The sequence below is a fragment of the Scyliorhinus torazame genome, chromosome 15 (genome assembly GCF_047496885.1).
Source record: "Scyliorhinus torazame isolate Kashiwa2021f chromosome 15, sScyTor2.1, whole genome shotgun sequence".
Lineage (NCBI taxonomy): Eukaryota > Metazoa > Chordata > Chondrichthyes > Carcharhiniformes > Scyliorhinidae > Scyliorhinus > Scyliorhinus torazame.
Genome location: NC_092721.1, coordinates 56,192,353 through 56,211,285, shown reverse-complemented (window position 1 = coordinate 56,211,285; position 18,933 = coordinate 56,192,353). Strand labels below are relative to the sequence as shown.

The 18,933-nt window shown below is 48.8% G+C and overlaps 1 protein-coding gene across 2 annotated transcripts in view; it reads right to left on the bottom strand.

The window, feature by feature from the left end:
- Positions 1 to 18,933, bottom strand: part of LOC140391602 (UDP-glucose:glycoprotein glucosyltransferase 2-like) — a 731,169-nt gene that overhangs the window by 143,515 nt on the left and 568,721 nt on the right. For both annotated transcript variants that reach the window (XM_072476257.1, XM_072476258.1), the window contains exon 21: positions 16,488 to 16,582. In XM_072476257.1, coding sequence (XP_072332358.1) covers positions 16,488 to 16,582 — 95 coding nt within the window. The remainder of the gene's footprint in view (positions 1 to 16,487; positions 16,583 to 18,933) is intronic.

The window sequence follows — 18,933 nt, the reverse complement described above, 5'->3', positions numbered from 1 at the left end:
GAGAGGGGGATTGGCGAGCTCCCACTAAAAAGGGCGGAGAGGAGTTTCAGATATTTGGGTTCCAGGTGGCCAGGAGCTGGGGGGCCCTGCATAGGCTTAACTTTACAAGGCTGGTGGAGCAAATGGAGGAGGAGTTCAAGAGGTGGGACGCGTTGCTGTTGTCCCTGGCGGGTAGGGTGCAGTCAATCAAAATGACGGTGCTCCCAAGGTTTTTGTTCCTGTTCCAGTGCCGCCCCGTGTTTATCCCGAAGGCTTTTTTCAGGCGGGTTAACAGGAGTATAATGGGGTTTGTGTGGGCGCGAGGGACTCCGAGGGTGAGAAGGGTGTTCCTGGAGCGGAGTAGAGATAGGGGGGGCTGGCGCTGCCCAACCGCTGTGGGTACTACTGGGCCGCCAATGCGACAATGGTGCGCAAGTGGGTGATGGAGGGGGAGGGGGCTGCATGGAAGAGGCTGGAGACGGCGTCCTGTGTGGGTACGAGTCTGGGGGCGCTGGCAACGGCGCCGCTGCCGCTCCCTCCAAGGAGGTATACCACGAGCCCGGTGGTGGTGGCGGCCCTCAAAATTTGGGGGCAGTGGAGGCGGCTTAGGGGGGAAGTTAGGACCTCGGCGTGGACCCCATTACGGGGGAACCACCGGTTCGCCCCAGGAAGAACAGGTGGAGGGTTTTCGGGGTGGCACAGGGCAGGCATACGAAAGTTAGGGGACCTGTTTGTGGACGGGAAGTTCGCGAGCTTGGGTGAGCTGGAGGAGAAGTACGGGCTCCCCCAGGGGAAGACCTTCAGGTACTTACAGGTAAGGGCGTTTGCCAGACGGCAGGTGGTGGAATTCCCACGGCTACTGCCACACACAGTACAGGACAGGGTGCTCTCGGGGGGGTGGGTGGGATTGGGGAAGATCTCGGAAACTTACCAGGTGATGCAGGAGGAGGAGGAGGCCTCGGTGGTGGAGTTGAAAGGTAAGTGGGAGGAGGAGTTGGGAGAGGAGATCGAAGAGGGGACGTGGGCAGATGCCCTAGGGAGGGTGAACTCTTCCTCTTCATGCGCGAGGCTCAGCCTCATACAGTTTAAGGTGCTGCACAGGGCACACATGACCGGGACAAGGATGAGCAGGTTCTTTGGGGGTGAGGACAGGTGTGTTAGGTGCTCAGGGAGCCCAGCAAATCACACCCATATGTTCTGGGCATGCCCAGCGCTGGAGGAATTTTGGAAGGGCGTAGCGAGGACGGTGTCGAGGGTGGTAGGATCCAGGGTCAAACCGGGCTGGGGGCTCGCAATATTTGGGTGGCAGAGGAGCCAGGAGTGCAGGAGGCGAAACAGGCTGGAATTCTGGCCTTTGCGTCCCTGGTAGCCCGGCGGAGGATTCTCCTTCAGTGGAAAGATACGAGGGTTCCAAGTGTGGAATCCTGGATCAGCGATATGGCAGGGTTCATTAAATTGGAGGGTGAAATTCGCCTTGAGAGGGTCGGTACAAGGGTTCTTTAGGCGGTGGCAACCGTTCTTAGACTTTCTGGCAGAACGATAGACATTGGTCAATGGCAGCAGCAGCTCGGGGGGTGGAGGGGGTTTACTTTATTTTTGTTTATGTTATTTACACTGGAAGGGTCTGAGGGGGTGTATACACCTGTTGTGTTAAGTCGGGGTGTTAATGTTAATTTATTATTTAGGTACGGGGGGGAGGGGTTTGGGGGGGTTGCTTTTTTAGATTGTGTTTTGTACTTTCCCCTGTTGGGTTCTTTTTTCTTTCTCATTTTGTTATTGATATTTTATGAAAACCTTGAAAAAAATTATTTTTTAAAAAAAAGAGTAGACTGATAGGGCGGTAATTAATAGGCTGGGTCGGATTTGTCCTGCTTTTTGTGCACAGGACATACCTGGGTAATTTTCTCCATTGCCGGGTAGACGCTGTACTGAGCTGTATCGGAAAAGCTTGACGAGGGGTGCATCAGGTTCTTGAGAACACGTCTTCAGTACTGTTGCTAAAATATGGTCAGGAAGGCAGATTACAACCTGGGGCGAAATTCTCCGGAAACGGCGCGATGTCCGCCGACTGGCGCCCAAAACGGCGCAAATCAGACGGGCATCGCGCCGCCCCAAAGGTGCGGAATGCTCCGCATCTTTGGGGGCCGAGCCCCAACCTTGAGGGGCTCGGTCGGCGCCAGACGAATTTCCGCCCCGCCAGCTGGTGGAAATGGCCTTTGGTGCCCCGCCAGCTGGCGCGGAAATGACATCTCCGGGCGGCGCATGCGCGGGAGCGTCAGCGGCCGCTGACAGTTTCCCACGCATGCGCAGTGGAGGGAGTCTCTTCTGCGTCCGCCATGGTGGAGACCGTGGTGGAGGCGGAAGGGAAAGAGTGCCCCCACGGCACAGGCCCGCCCGCGGATCGGTGGGCCCCGATCGCGGGCCAGGCCACCGTGTGGGCACCCCCAGGGCCAGATCGCCCCGCGCCCCCCCCAGGACCCCGGAGCCCACCCGCGCCGCCTTGTCCCGCCGGTAAGGTAGGTGGTTTAATTTACGCCGGCGGGACAGGCATTTTAGCGGCGGGACTTCGGCCCATCCGGGCCGGAGAATCGAGCGGGGGGTCCCGGCAACCGGCGCGGCCCGATTCCCGCCCCCGCCGAATATCCGGTGCCGGAGACTTCGGCAACCGGCAGGGGCGGGATTCACGCCAGCCCCTGGCGATTCTCCGACCCGGCGGGGGGTCGGAGAATTTCGCCCCTGAACAGTTGTAAGTTGGGAGAGGGGACTGTGCAGCGGGACCTGGGTGTCCTTATGCACCAGTTGTTGAAGGTATGCATTCAGGTGCAGCAGGTGGCAAAGAAGACTAATGGTCTTCATTGCGTGAGGTTTCGAGTACAGGTGCAGGGATGTATTGTTGCAATTATGCAGGACCTTGATGAGGCCACACCGAGAATATTGTGTGCCGTTTTGGTCTCCTTTTCTGAGGAAGGAAGTTCTTTTTCTCAAGGGACTACAGGAAAGGTTTACCAGACTGATTCCAGGGATGGCGGGACTGTCATTTGAGGAGAGAATGACTAGGTTAGGATTGTTCTCGCTGGAGTTCAGAAGAATGAGGGGGGATTCATAGAGACTTATAAAATTCTTAACAGGACTAGACAGGGTAGATGCAGGGACGATGTTCCCGATGGTGGGTGTGTCCAGAACCTGGGTCACAGTCTGAGGATTCAGGGTAAACCTCCGGGGTGCAAGGACCCTGGATGTCTCAGAGCGGCTGCCGGACATTCTAAAGAGGGAGGTGAACAGCCAGCTGTCGTGGTGCATATAGGCACCAACGATACAGGTTAACAACGGGATGAGGTCCTAAATGCTGAATTTGGGGAGTTAGGAGATTAACTAAAAAGTAGAACTCAAAGGTAGTTATCACGGGATTGCTACCAATGCTACGTGCTAGTTAGAGTAGGAATGATAGGATAAACAGGATGAATGCGTAACTTGAGAGATGGTACAGGAGGGAGGGATTCAGATTTCTGGGAGATTGAACATAGAACATAGAACAATACAGCGCAGTACAGGCCCTTCGGCCCACGATGTTGCACCGAAACAAAAGCCATCTAACCTACACTATACCATTATCATCCATATGTTTATCCAATAAACTTTTAAATGCCCTCAATGTTGGCGAGTTCACTACTGTAGCAGGTAGGGCATTCCACGGCCTGACTACTCTTTGCGTAAAGAACCTACCTCTGACCTCTGTCCTATATCTATTACCCCTCAGTTTAAAGTTATGTCCCCTCGTGCCAGCCATTTCCATCTGCGGGAGAAGGCTCTCACTGTCCACCCTATCCAACCCCCTAATCATTTTGTATGCCTCTATTAAGTCTCCTCTTAACCTTCTTCTCTCCAACGAAAACAACCTCAAGTCCATCAGCCTTTCCTCATAAGATTTTCCCTCCATACCAGGCAACATCCTGGTAAATCTCCTCTGCACCCGCTCCAAAGCCTCCACGTCCTTCCTATAATGCGGTGACCAGAACTGTACGCAATACTCCAAATGCGGCCGTACCAGAGTTCTGTACAGCTGCAACATGACCTCCTGACTCCGGAACTCAATCCCTCTACCAATAAAGGCCAACACTCCATAGGCCTTCTTCACAACCCTATCAACCTGGGTGGCAACTTTCAGGGATCTATGTACATGGACACCTAGATCCCTCTGCTCATCCACACTTTCAAGAACTTTTCCATTAGCCAAATATTCTACATTCCTGTTATTCCTTCCAAGGTGAATCACCTCACACTTCTCTACATTAAACTCCATTTGCCACCTCTCAGCCCAGCTCTGCAGCTTATCTATATCCCTCTGTAACCTGCTACTTCCTTCCACACTATCGACAACACCACCGACTTTAGTATCGTCTGCACATTTACTCACCCACCCTTCTGCGCCTTCCTCTAGGTCATTGATAAAAATGACAAACAGTAACGGCCCCAGAACAGATCCTTGTGGTACTCCACTTGTGACTGAACTCCATTCTGAACATTTCCCATCAATCACCACCCTCTGTCTTCTTTCAGCTAGCCAATTTCTGATCCACATCTCTAAATCACCCTCAATCCCCAGCCTCCGTATTTTCTGCAATAGCCTACCGTGGGGAACCTTATCAAACGCTTTGCTGAAATCCATATACACCACATCAACTGCTCTACCCTCGTCTACCTGTTCAGTCACCTTCTCAAAGAACTCGATAAGGTTTGTGAGGCATGACCTACCCTTCACAAAGCCATGCTGACTATCCCTGATCATATCATTCCTATCTAGATGATTATAAATCTTGTCCCTTATAATCCCCTCCAAGACTTTACCCACTACAGACGTGAGGCTCACCGGTCTATAGTTGCCGGGGTTGTCTCTGCTCCCCTTTTTGAACAAAGGGACCACATTTGCTGTCCTCCAGTCCTCTGGCACTATTCCTGTGGCCAATGATGACATAAAAATCAAAGCCAAAGGTCCAGCAATCTCTTCCCTGGCCTCCCAGAGAATCCTAGGATAAATCCCATCAGGTCCCGGGGACTTATCTATTTTCAGCCTGTCCAGAATTGCCAACACCTCTTCCCTACGTACCTCAATGCCATCTATTCTATTAGCCTGGGGCTCAGCATTCTCCTCCACAACATTATCTTTTTCCTGAGTGAATACTGACGAAAAATATTCATTTAGTATCTCGCCTATCTCTTCAGACTCCACACACAATTTCCCATCCCTGTCCTTGACTGGTCCTACTCTTTCCCTAGTCATTCGCTTATTCCTGACATACCTATAGAAAGCTTTTGGGTTTTCCTTGATCCTTCCTGCCAAATACTTCTCATGTCCCCTCCTTGCTCGTCTTAGCTCTCTCTTTAGATCCTTCCTCGCTACCTTGTAACTATCCATCGCCCCAACCGAAACTTCACACTTCATCTTCACATAGGCCTCCTTCTTCCTCTTAACAAGAGATTCCACTTCCCTGGTAAACCACGGTTCCCTCACTCGACGCCTTCCTCCCTGTCTGACCGGTACATACTTATCAAGAACACGCAGTAGCTGATCCTTGAACAAGCCCCACTTATCCAGTGTGCCCAACACTTGCAGCCTACTTCTCCACCTTATCCCCCCCAAGTCACGTCTAATGGCATCATAATTGCCCTTCCCCCAGCTATAACTCTTGCCCTGCGGTGTATACTTATCCCTTTCCATCATTAACGTAAACGTCACCGAATTGTGGTCACTGTCCCCAAAGTGCTCTCCTACCTCCAAATCCAACACCTGGCCTGGTTCATTACCCAAAACCAAATCCAACGTGGCCTCGCCTCTTGTTGGCCTGTCAACATATTGTTTCAGGAAACCCTCCTGCACACACTGTACAAAAAACGACCCATCTATTGTACTCGAACTATATCTTTTCCAGTCAATATTTGGAAAGTTAAAGTCTCCCATAATAACTACCCTGTTACTTTCGCTCATATCCAGAATCATCTTCGCCATCCTTTCCTCTACATCCCTAGAACTATGAGGAGGCCTATAAAAAACTCCCAACAGGGTGACCTCTCCTTTCCTGTTTCTAACTTCAGCCAATACTACCTCGGAAGAAGAGTCCCCATCTAGCATCCTCTCCGCCACCGTAATACTGCTCTTGACTAGCAGCGCCACACCTCCCCCTCTTTTGCCTCCTTCTCTGAGCTTACTAAAACACCTAAACCCCGGAACCTGCAACATCCATTCCTGTCCCTGCTCTATCCATGTCTCCGAAATGGCCACAACATCGAAGTCCCAGGTACCAACCCACGCTGCCAGTTCCCCTACCTTGTTTCGTATACTCCTGGCATTGAAGTAGACACACTTCAAACCACCTACCTGAACGCTGGCCCCCTCCTGCGACGTCAAATCTGTGCTCCTGACCTCTATACTCTCATTCTCCCTTACCCTAAAACTACAATCCAGGTTCCCATGCCCCTGCTGCATTAGTTTAAACCCCCCCAAAGAGCACTAACAAATCTCCCCCCCAGGATATTTGTGCCCCTCAGGTTCAGATGTAGACCATCCTGTCTGTAGAGGTCCCACCTTCCCCAGAAAGAGCCCCAGTTATCCAAAAATCTGAAACCCTCCCGCCTGCACCATCCCTGTAGCCACGTGTTTAAATGCTCTCTCTCCCTATTCCTCATCTCACTATCACGTGGCACGGGCAACAACCCAGAGATAACAACTCTGTTTGTTCTAGTTCTGAGCTTCCATCCTAGCTCCCTGAAAGCCTGCCTGACATCCTTGTCCCCTTTCCTACCTATGTCGTTGGTGCCAATGTGGACCACGACTTGGGGCTGCTCCCCCTCCCCCCTAAGGACCCGGAAAACACGATCCGAGACATCACGTACCCTTGCACCTGATGAAATGTTTCCCAGGACGTTGTGGGAGGCTAGGGAGGAAATTGCCGGCCCCCTAGCTGAGATATTTGAATCATCGATAGCCACAGGAGATGCCTGATGATTGGAGGGTAGCAAATGCTGTGCCTCATTTAAGGGCAGTAGGGATAAGCCTGGGATATAGACCGGTTAGTCGTACTTCTGTAGTCGGTAAATTGTTAGAAGGTATTCTGAGGGACAGGATCTACATGCATTTAGACAGGCAAGGGCTAATTAGGGAAAGCCAACATGGCTTTGTAAGGGGAAAGTCATGCCTCATCAATTTGATTGAGTTTTTTGAAGGGGGAACCAAGAAGGTAGATGAGGGCAGTGCAGTCGACGTTGTCTACATGGACTTTAGCAAGGCCTTTGAAAAGGCACCGCATGGTAGGTTGTTGAAAAAGATAAAATTCACGGAACCCAGGGTGAGGTAGCCAATTCGATGCAAAATTGACTTGGCGACCGAGGCCAAAGGGTGGTTGGGGAGAGTTGTTTTTCAAACTGGAGGCCTGTGACCAGCGGTGTGCCTCAGGGATCGATGCTGGGTCCACTGTTATTTGTTATCATAGATTATCATAGATCATAGAATTTACAGTGCAGAAGGAGGCCATTCGGCCCATCGAGTCTGCACCGGCTCTTGGAAAGAGCACCCTACCCAAGGTCTACACCTCCACCCTATCCCCAAAACCCAGTAACCCCACCCAACACTAAGGGCAATTTTGGACACTAAGAGCAATTTATCATGGCCAATCCACCTAACCTGCACATCATTGGACTGTGGGAGGAAACCGGAGCACCCGGAGGAAACCCACGCACACACGGGGAGGATGTGCAGACTCCGCACAGACAGTGACCCAGCGGGGAATCGAACCTGGGACCCTGGAGCTGTGAAGCAATTGTGCTATCCACAATGCTACCGTGCTGTCAGGTTTTATTGATCAGAATATATTAATGATTTGGATGAAAATGTAGGAGGTATCATTAGTAAGTTTGCAGATGACACCAAGGTGGCATGGTGGATAGTGAAGAAGGTTATGTAAGATTGCAACAGGATCTTGACTAATTGGGCCAGTGGGTCGGTGAATGGCAGATGCAGTTTAATTTGGATAAATGTGAGGTGATGCATTTTGGTAGATCAAGTCAGGGCAGGACCTACTCAGTTAATGGTAGGGAGTTGGGGAGAGTTGCAGAACAAAGAGATCTAGGGGTACAGGTTCCTAGCTCCTTGAAGGTGGAGTCGCAGGTGGACAGGGTGGTGAAGAAGGCATTCAGCATGCCAGGTTTTATTGGTCAGAATATTGAATACAGAAGTTGGGACACCTTGGATGAAGTTGTCCAAGACATTAGTAAGACCACACATGGAATACTGTATTCAGTTCTGGTCATCCTATTATAGGAAGGATATTGTTAAACTAGAAAGAGTGCAGTAAGAAGTTTTACAACACCAGGTTAAAGTCCAACAGGTTTGTTTCGATATCACTAGCTTTCGGAGCGCTGCTCCTTCCTCAGGTGAATGAAGAGGTATGTTCCAGAAACATATATATAGACAGATTCAAAGATGCCAGACAATGCTTGGAATGCAAGCATTAGCAGGTGATTAAATCTTTACAGATCCAGAGATGGGGTAACCCCAGGTTAAAAAGGTGTGAATTGTGTCAAGCCAGGACAGTTGGTAGGATTTCGCAGGCCAGATGGTGGGGGATGAATGTAATGCGACATGAATCCCAGGTCCCGGTTGAGGCTGCGCTCATGTGTGCGGAACTTGGCTATAAGCTTCTGCTCGGCGATTCTGCTTTGTTGCGCGTCCTGAAGGCCGCCTTGGAGAACGCTTACCCGGAGATCAGAGGCTGAATGCCCTTGACTGCTGAAGTGTTCCCCGACTGGAAGGGAACATTCCTGCCTGGTGATTGTCGCACGATGTCCGTTCATTCGTTGTCGCAGCGTCTGCATGGTCTCGCCAATGTACCACTCTTCGGCACATCCTTTCCTGCAACGTATGAGGTAGACAACGTTGGCCGAGTCGCACGAGTATGTACCGCGTACCTGGTGGGTGGTGTTCTTGTCCGGGTAAGCGTTCTCCAAGGCGGCCTTCAGGACGCGCGACAACGCAGAATCGCCGAGCAGAAGCTTAATGCCAAGTTCCGCACACATGAGTGCAGCCTCAACCAGGACCTGGGATTCATGTCGCATTACATTCATCCTCCACCATCTGGCCTGCGAAATCCTACCAACTGTCATGGCTTGACACAATTCACACCTCTTTAACCTGGGGTTACCCCATCTCTGGATCTGCAAAGATTTAATTACCTGCTAATGCTCGGTTTCCAAGAATTAATAGAACATAGAACATAGAACGAAAAAGCGCAGTACAGGCCCTTCGGCCCACGATGTTGCACCGAAACAAAAGCCATCTAACCTACACTATGCCATTATCATCCATATGTTTATCCAATAAACTTTTAAATGCCCTCAATGTTGGCGAGTTCACTACTGTTGCAGGTAGGGCATTCCACGGCCTCACTACTCTTTGCGTAAAGAACCTACCTCTGACCTCTGTCCTATATCTATTACCACTCAGTTTAAAGCTATGTCCTCTCGTGCCAGCCATTTCCATCCGCGGGAGAAGGCTCTCACTGTCCACCCTATCTAACCCCCTGATCATTTTGTATGCCTCTATTAAGTCTCCTCTTAACCTTCTTCTCTCCAACGAAAATAACCTCAAGTCCATCAGCCTTTCCTCATAAGATTTTCCCTCCATACCAGGCAACATCCTGGTAAATCTCCTCTGCACCCGCTCCAAAGCCTCCACGTCCTTCCTATAATGCGGTGACCAGAACTGTACGCAATACTCCAAATGCGGCCGTACCAGAGTTTTGTACAGCTGCAACATGACCTCCTGACTCCGGAACTCAACCCCTCTACCAATAAAGGCCAACACTCCATAGGCCTTCTTCACAACCCTATCAACCTGGGTGGCAACTTTCAGGGATCTATGTACATGGACACCTAGATCCCTCTGCTCATCCACACTTCCAAGAACTTTACCATTAGCCAAATATTCCGCATTCCTGTTATTCCTTCCAAAGTGAATCATTGTCTGGCATCTTTGAATCTGTCTTTTTATATGTTTCTGGAACATACCTCTTCATTCACCTGAGGAAGGAGCAGCACTCCGAAAGCTAGTGACATCGAAACAAACCTGTTGGACTTTAACCTGGTGTTGTAAGACTTCTTACTGTGCTCACCCCAGTCCAACGCCGGCATCTCCACATCATAGAAAGAGTGCAGAAGAGATTTACGAGGTTGCTACCAGGACTTGTTGGTCTGAGCTATAAGGAGAGGCTGGATAGGCTGGAACTTTTTTCCCTGGAGCGTAGGAGGATTAGGGATGATCTTATAGAGGTCTATAAAATAATGAGGGGCACAGATAAGTCAACATCTTTTCCCAAAAGTAGAGGAGTCTAGAACTAGAGGGCATAGTTTTAAGGTGAGAGAGGAGAGATACAAAAGAGGCCAGAGGGGAAATTTCTTCACACAGAGGGTGGTGAACATCTGGAATGAGCTGCTAGAGGCAGTGGTAGAGGCGGGTACAATTTTGTCCTTTAAAAAGCAGTGAGACAGTTACATGGGCAGGGTGGATATTGAGGGATACTGGCCAAATGCAGGCAAATGGGACTAGCTTAGTGATAGAGACTGGGTGGCATGGACAAGCTGGACCAAAGGGCCTGTTTCCATGCTGTAAACATCTATGACTCTATGCTTTTGATGCCTCCTTGGGCAACTGGTTGTGAAGCAACAGTCCAGTTTTTATGCCTTGTTTGTTTTAGCGTTGTAAAAAAACTTAATTAAAATGCAGTTTATTTTGAAGTGAAACAAAAACTGAGGTCTTCTGAACACATAGCTGCAGGATAAATTATGCTTAAACTTAAGACTTGTATGCATCACACATCAATACAAATATAAATGATCTAAAACTATTTCATAATCCATTCTTCCCTTCTCTATAAGACCATAAGATGTAAGGGCAGAAGTCGGCCGTTTGGCTCATTGCTCCACCATTCATGAGATTGTGACTGATCTGATATGTTAGTTCTCAACTTTATTTTATAAAGACTTTCCTTTTGTTTCTTTATCCATTCTTTCTTTCTCACTCTTTAATTTGCTTTCTGTACATCGTTTGATGTTGAATTACATGTTGAATTATTGTTCTAATTTACATTTTCTGGTTCAGAATTTGTGTTAATCATAAATTATTAATACATACCAGACGAGATTGAGAAAGGGGTGGGTTAACCAAGCATTCCACTCAGGGCTGGACTCAAAGACCAGGGGGGTAGCGATCTTTATCAACAAATGAGTGGCATTCAAGGCAGGGAGAATCGTGTCAGACAAGGGGGGTAGGTACATAATGGTGAGTGGGAAGCTGGAGGGGGTGCGGGTGCTATTTGTGAACAAATATGTTCCGCATTGGGACGATGTGGAATTTATAAGGCGGGTTTTAGGTAAGATCACAGGCTTAGAGTCACATAACCTGATCATGGGAGAGGACTTTAACACAGTTATTCATTCGGAATTGGACCAGTCAAAATCCAGGACAGGGAGTAGGCCGGCTGCGGCAAAGGAATTGAAGGGGTTTATGGAACAGATGGGGGGGGGGAGTAGACCCAGGGGTGAAGGAGTTTTCCTTTTTCTCACATGTCCACAAGGTATACTCTCGCATCGACTTTTTTGTTCTGAGCAGGGCGCTAATAATGGTGGATACTGAGTACTTGGCAATCTTAGTGTTGGATCATGCCCCGCATTGGGTGGACCTATGGGTTAATGTGGAGAGAGAGCAACGCCCGCTGTGGAGACTGAATGTGGAGTTGCTAGCAGATGCAGCGATCTGTGGCGGGTTAACAAGTCCACCAAGAACTTCCAGGAAACAGGAAGGAGGTCTCCGCAGCGACGGGTTGGGGAGCTTTGAACGCAGTAGTCAGAGGGGAATTAATCTCGATACGGGCCCACAGAGAAAAGACGGAACAGGCTGAGAGGGATAGGGTAGTGGAGGAGATAGTCCAGGTGGACCAGGAGATACTTGGAGGCCCCAGACGTAGGGCTATTGAAGGAGCAGCAGAGGTTACAGACGGAGTTTGGGCTGTTGACTACAGGGAAAGCGGTGGAAGAGTTGAGGAAGGCAAGGGAGGCGATTCATGAGTATCGGGAAAAGTGAAGTAGAATGTTGGCGCACCAGCTCAGGAAAGGGAGGCGGCCAGGGAGATAGGTAAAGTAAAGAGTAGAGGCGGGAATACTGTCCTGGACCCAGTGGGGGTGAACGATGCGTTTAAGGACTTCTATAGTAAATTATATGAGTCGGAACCCCCAGCTGGGGTGCAGGGGATGAGGCAGTTTTTGGATCAGTTGAGGTTTCCGAGAGTAGATGAGGATCTGGGAAGGGCTGGGAGCCCCAATTGAGATTGAGGAAATAATCAAGGTATGGAGGGCATGCAGTCGGGCAAGGCCCCGGGGTCTGACGGCTACCCGGTGGAATTCTATAAGAGGTTTTCTGAGATTTTGCGCCCACTGCTGGTGAGGACATTTAATGAAGCAAGAGAGAAGGGAGTCCTCCCCCCAACAATATCGCAGGCCTCGATTTCATTGACCCTGAAACGGGAGAAGGATTCGCAGCAATGCGGGTCATACAGGCCAATTTCTCTCCTGAATGTGGACGCCAAACTGCTGGCTAAGATACTGACCACAAGGTTAGAGGTCTGTGGCCTGGAGGTGATAGGGGAAGACCTGATGGGATTTGTAGAGGACAGGCAACTCAAGGCCAATGTTCGAAGGCTTTTAAATGTTATTATGATGCCCTCAGAAGGAGGGGAGGTGGAGATGGTGGTAGCGATGGATGCGGAGAAGGCTTTTGATTGGGTGGAGTGGAATTACCTGTGGGAGGAGCTGGGAAGGTTTGGGTTTGGTGAGGGCTTTATTGACAGGGTGCAGTTGCTTTATCAGGCACCAGTAGCGAGTGTGCGTACGAACCGGCTGAGGTTGGGGTACTTTAAGCTACACCGAGGGACGAGGCAAGGGTGCCCCCTCTCCCCATTACTGTTTGCTCTGGCCATAGAGCCATTGGCCATGGTGTTAAGAGCCTCTAGGAGTTGGAAAGGGCTGGTTCGGGGAGGGGTGGGAGGGGGGGTGGAGCACCGGGTCTCGCTTTACGCAGATGACCTGCTGCTGTATATTTCCGACCGGTTGGAGGGGATGGGGGATGTAATGCGAATCCTGGAAAATTTGGCAATTTTCTGGGTACAAATTGAACATGGGGAAAAGCAAGATGTTCGCGATCCAGGCAAGAGGGCAGGAGAAGAGACTGGGGGAGCTGCCATTTAGAATGGTAGGAAGGAGCTTTCGATATCTGGGAATCCAGGTGGCCCGGGAATGGGAGGCACTGCACAAGTTAAACCTATCCCGGCACGTAGAACAAATGAAAGAGGACTTTAAGAGATGGGACATGCTCCCGCTATCACTGGCGAGCAGGGTACAGACTGTGAAAATGATGGTCCTCCCCAGATTTCTGTTTGTCTTTCAGTGCCTCCTCATCTTCATCCGGAGGGCCTTTTTCAAGCGGCGGAATAAGTTTATTTCGAGCTTTGTGTGGGCGGGTAAAACCCCGCAAGTGAAGAAAGTGTTGCTGGAGTGCAGTCGGTGGGAGGGTGGGTTGGCACTACCAAACTTTTGCAATTACTACTGGGCGGCTAATATAGGCATGATTAGGAAGCGGGTAGTGGGGGAGGGGTCTGTGTGGAAGCGGATGGAGGCGGTGTCATGTAAAGACTCCAGTCTCGGAGCATTGGTAATGTCACCTCTCCCGTTCTTGCCGGCCCGATACTCCACAAGTCCGGTGGTGGTGGCGGCCCTGAGAATCTGGGGGCAGTGGAGGAAATATAAGAGTGTGGAGGGAGCATCAGTTTGGATCCCGATTTCTAATAACCATCAGTTTGTACCGGGTAGGCTAGATGGTGAGTTCCAGAGATGGCAGAGGGCAGGAATTAGAAGGATGTGGGATCTGTTTATAGATGGGAGCTTTCCCAGCTTGGAAGCCTTGGAGGATAAATTTGAATTGCCAGCAGGGAACGGGTTTAGGAATTTGCAGGTGCGAGACCTCCTGAGAAAACAGGTGCCCCTGCCGCCACGGGGGATACAGGATAGAGTAGTCTCCAGTACCTGGGTGGGAGAGGGGAAGGTTTCAGATATTCACCAGGAGCTTTCGGAGGTGGAAGAAACTCCGGTGGAGGAAACTCCGGTGGAGGAGCTTTAGGGCAAGTGGGAGGACGAGCTAGGAGGAGAAATAGAGGCGGGTCTGTGGGCGGATGCCCAAAGCAGGGTTCATACATCATCATCGTGTGCCAGGCTTCGCCTGATACAATTTAAGGTAGTCCACCGGGCACACATGATAGCGGCCCGGATGAGCAAGTGTTTTGTGGTGGAGGATAGGTGTGCGAGGTGTCCACGGTGCTAAAAACACGGGTGGTGCCGAGTCCGGAGGTAGCCATCTTTGGAGTGTCAGAAGAGCCGGGAGTTCAGGGGGCGAAAGAGGCTGACGTCTTGGTCTTTGCCTCCCTGGTAGCCCGGAGACGAATCTTGTTATTGTGGAGGGACTCGAAGTCCAGGAGTGTAGAGACCTGGGTTAGTGACATGGCTGGGTTTCTCTGTCTCGAGAAGATAAAGTTCGCCTTAAGAGGGTCAATGGTCGGGTTCACCCGGAGGTGGCAGCCGTTCGTCGACTTTCAGCAGATGCAGTATTCCAAGGGGTGGGGGGGGGGGGGGGATTGTTGTTTTATGGTTGGGGTGTGTGAAGATTGGGATGGGGAGGGGGGAATGTTAATTATACCATGTTGATGTCATTGTTAATGTTATTTTTATAACATTTTTAAATACCTTAATAAATTTTAAAAAAAATAAAAATAAAAATAAATAATTCTTAAATCTCATTGGTTAAGCCTACTTGTAGTGATATGTATATAGAGATATATAAAGGATTAATGACTACATCATAGCGTAAGACAACCAGTAGATGGCAGCACTAGATTCATGTATAAATATGTGAACTCAAAGGATCTTGGGGCTCTTCGAGACAGCAGAGTGTTAGAGAGATAGATCACAGCATAGTTAGCATGTGTAGTTGAGAATAGTTAATACTTTATTCTGGATTACTTAATCACTGGTTATAGTTCTGTAAGAGTGAACAAACTCAACATTAATCAATTTGTTATTCATTAAACCTATTTTGCTTTGAGTTGAAGATTGGTGGTTTCTTGGGAATCACACCATCAGACCATTCTGGAAAGAGAAAGCAATGAGTAACGACAAGTTACGAACAAATAATATAACAGTGCGAATAAGGTTCTAGATCTCGTGTATATCAAAATGGCTTTTTAATCACAGTACATTCCAGTGCAAACTCCAACAGAAAGTCTGTGAGCAAGTGTAAGTGTAATTAATGTGTAACACCACTGTTGACCGCAAAATCTGGCCTATTTTATTTGTAAGAAAGAATCCCAAACTTTGACCAGGAAACAAACCACTGACTTGATTTGGAGTTTCAAAGAACAAAGAAAAGTACTTCGGCCCTCTAAGCCTGACCATGCTGCCTGTCTAACCAAAAACTTCTACACTTCCAGAATCAGTATCCCTCTATTCCCATCCCATTTTTGTATTTGTCAAAATGTCCCTTAAATGTCACTATCATATCTGCTTCCACTATCTCCTCTGGCAGCGGGTTCGAGGCACCCACTACCCTCTGTGTAAAAAACGTCCCTTGCATATCTCCTCTAAACTTTGCTCCTCACACCTTAAACCTATGTACCCTAGTAATTGACTCTTCCACCCGGGGAAAAAGCTTCTGACTATCTACTGTGTCTATGCCCCTCATAATTTTCTATCAGGTTGCCCCTGAACCTCTTGTCATTCCAGTGAGAACAAACCGAGTTTATCCAACCTCAACTCATGGCTAATGCTAACTTTCCAGATGCTCAAACATCAAATGAAAAGTATAAAATTGCCTGTACCTTTCCAACAAATGGATAACTATAGGCAGTCAATACCAGGGGGAGAAATAGCAGAAAACTAACATTACTATGAGTAGTGCCGCACACATTTAAAAAAATAAATTTAGAGTACCCAATTATTTTTTTTCCCCAATTAAGTGGCAACTTGAAATGAAATGAAATGAAAATCGCTTATTGTCACAAGTAGGCTTCAAATGAAGGTACTGTGAAAAGCCCCTAGTCGCCACATTCCAGCACCTGTTCGGGGAGGCTGTTACAGGAATTGAAACGTGCTGCTGGCCTGCCTTGGTCTGCTTTCAAAGCCAGCGATTTAGCCCTGTGCTGAACAGCCCCTGCTGGCCAATCCACCTACCAGCACATCTTTGGGTTATGGGGGTCAGACCCACACAGACACAGGGAAGATGTGCAAAATCCACACAGACAGTGACCTGGGGTTGGGATCAAACCTGGTCCTCGGCTGCGCCACCCCGTGTAGTCTTTAACACACATGATATATCTTGAAGGCAAATGTCACAAAACGTTAATAATAATTAAATCACTTACCATTTGTTTCATGGCATTCAACAGTAATCTTCTTCCAGATAACTTCTCAAAATCAGCAACAATCCAGATGGTCACTGCATAAATTATGTCTTCATCTGGTGAGTAAAAAATACTGCAATGACTGCTGAAATGCTGAGTAATAATATTTTGTGGACATATATAATTCGCCTAGAGTCCATTAGAGGGTCGTTTAGGAGTCAACAAAGAACAAAGAACAAAGAAATGTACAGAACAGGCCCTTCGGCCCTCCAAGCCCGCGCCGACCATGCTGCCCGACTAAACTACAATCTTCTACACTTCCTGGGTCCGTATCCTTCTATTCCCATCCTATTCATGTATTTGTCAAGATGCCCCTTAAATGTCACTATCGTCCCTGCTTCCACTACCTCCTCCGGTAGCGAGTTCCAGGCACCCACTACCCTCTGCGTAAAAAACTTGCCTCGTACATCTACTCTAAACCTTGCCCCTCTCACCTTAAACCTATGCCCCCTAGTAATTGACCCCTCTACCCTGGGGAAAAGCCTCTGACTATCCACTCTGTCTATGCCCCTCATAATTTTGTATACCTCTATCAGGTCTCCCCTCAACCTCCTTCGTTCCAGTGAGAACAAACCGAGTTTATTCAACCGCTCCTCATAGCTAATGCCCTCCATACCAGGCAACATTCTGGTAAATCTCTTCTGCACCCTCTCTAAAGCCTCCACATCCTTCTGGTAGTGCGGCGACCAGAATTGAACATTATACTCCAAGTGTGGCCTAACTAAGGTTCTATATAGCTGCAACATGACTTGCCAATTCTTATACTCAATGCCCCGGCCAATGAAGGCAAGCATGCCGTATGCCTTCTTGACTACCTTCTCCACCTGTGTTGCCCCTTTCAATGACCTGTGGACCTGTACTCCTAGTCTGGTAACAGCGGGGAAGAAGCTGTCTTTGAGTCTGTTCGTGCATGTTCTCAGACTTTTGTATCTCCTGCCCGATGGAAGAAGTTGGAAGAGTGAGTAAGCCAGGTGGGAGGGGTCTTTGATTATGCTGCCCGCTTTCCCCAGGCAGCGGGAGGTGTAGATGGAGTCAATTGATGGGAGGCAGGTTTGTGTGATGGACTGGGCTGTGTTCACGACTCTCTGAAGTTTCTTGCGGTCCTGGGCCAAGCAGTTGCCATACCAGGCTATGATGCAGCCAGATTGGATGCTTTCTATGGTGCATCTGTAAAAGTTGGTAAGAGTTCATGTGGACATGCTGAATTTCCTTAGTTTCCTGAGGAAGTATAGGCGCTGTTGTGCTTTCTTGGTGGTAGCGTCGACGTGGATGGACCAGGGCAGATTTGTGGTGATATGTACCCCGAGGTATAAATCAACTTGACCTCCTCTTGGGGAATAAGGAAGGGCAGGTGACAGAAGTGGTCACTGGTCCCAAAATGAGCGATCACTTTAGGACCAGTGACCATAATTCCATTAGTTATAAAGATAGCTCTGGAGAATTATAGTTCTGGCCCAAAAGTTGAAATTCTAAATTGGTCAAGGCCAATTTTGACGGTATTAGGCTGGAACTTTCAAAAGTTGATTGAGGGTGCCTATTTGCAGGCTAGGGGACAGTTGGTAAGTGGGAGTCTTTCAAAAAGGTGTTAACTAGGGTTCAGGGTGAGCATATTCCTTAGATACATAAAGGGTAAAAGGGTGACGAGGGAGAGGGTAGGGCCTCTTAAGGATAAACAAGGTCATCTATGTGCAGGTCCGCAAGGGATGGGAGAGGTCCTAAATGAATATTTCTCATCAGTATTTACTGTTGAGAAAGGCATGAATGTTAAGGAAATTGGGGAAATAAGAACTGATGTATTGAGGAGTGTACACATTACAGAGAAGGAGGTGCTGGAGGTATCGACAGCCACAGGAGAGGTTCTTGAAGATTAGAGGGTAGCAAATGTTGTGCCCTTGTTTAACAAGGGCTGCAGGAATAAGCCTGGGAACGACAAACCGATTAGTCTTACTTCTGCAGTGGGTAAATTGTTAGAAGGTATTCTGAGGGACAGGATCTGCAGGTATTTAGACAGGCAAGGGCTAATTAGGGAAAGTCAACAAGGCTTTGTAAGGGAAATGTCATGTCTCACAAATTTGATATGAGTTTTTTGAAGGGGTAACCAAGAAGGTAGATCAGGGCAGTGCAGTCGAAGTTGTCTCCATGGATTTTAGCAAGGCCTTTGACGAGGTAGGTTGTTGCAAAAGGTTAAATCTCACGGAATCTTGGCTGAGGTAGCCAATTGGATGCAAAATTAGCTTGCCGACATAAGCCAAAGGGTGGTTGTGGAGTGTTGTTTTTCAAACTGGAGGCCTGTGCCTCGGGGATTGGTGTTGGGTCCACTGTTATTTTGTTATATATATTAATGATTTGGATGAGAATGTAGGAGGCACGGTTAGTAAGTTTGCAGATGACACCAAGAGTGGTGACA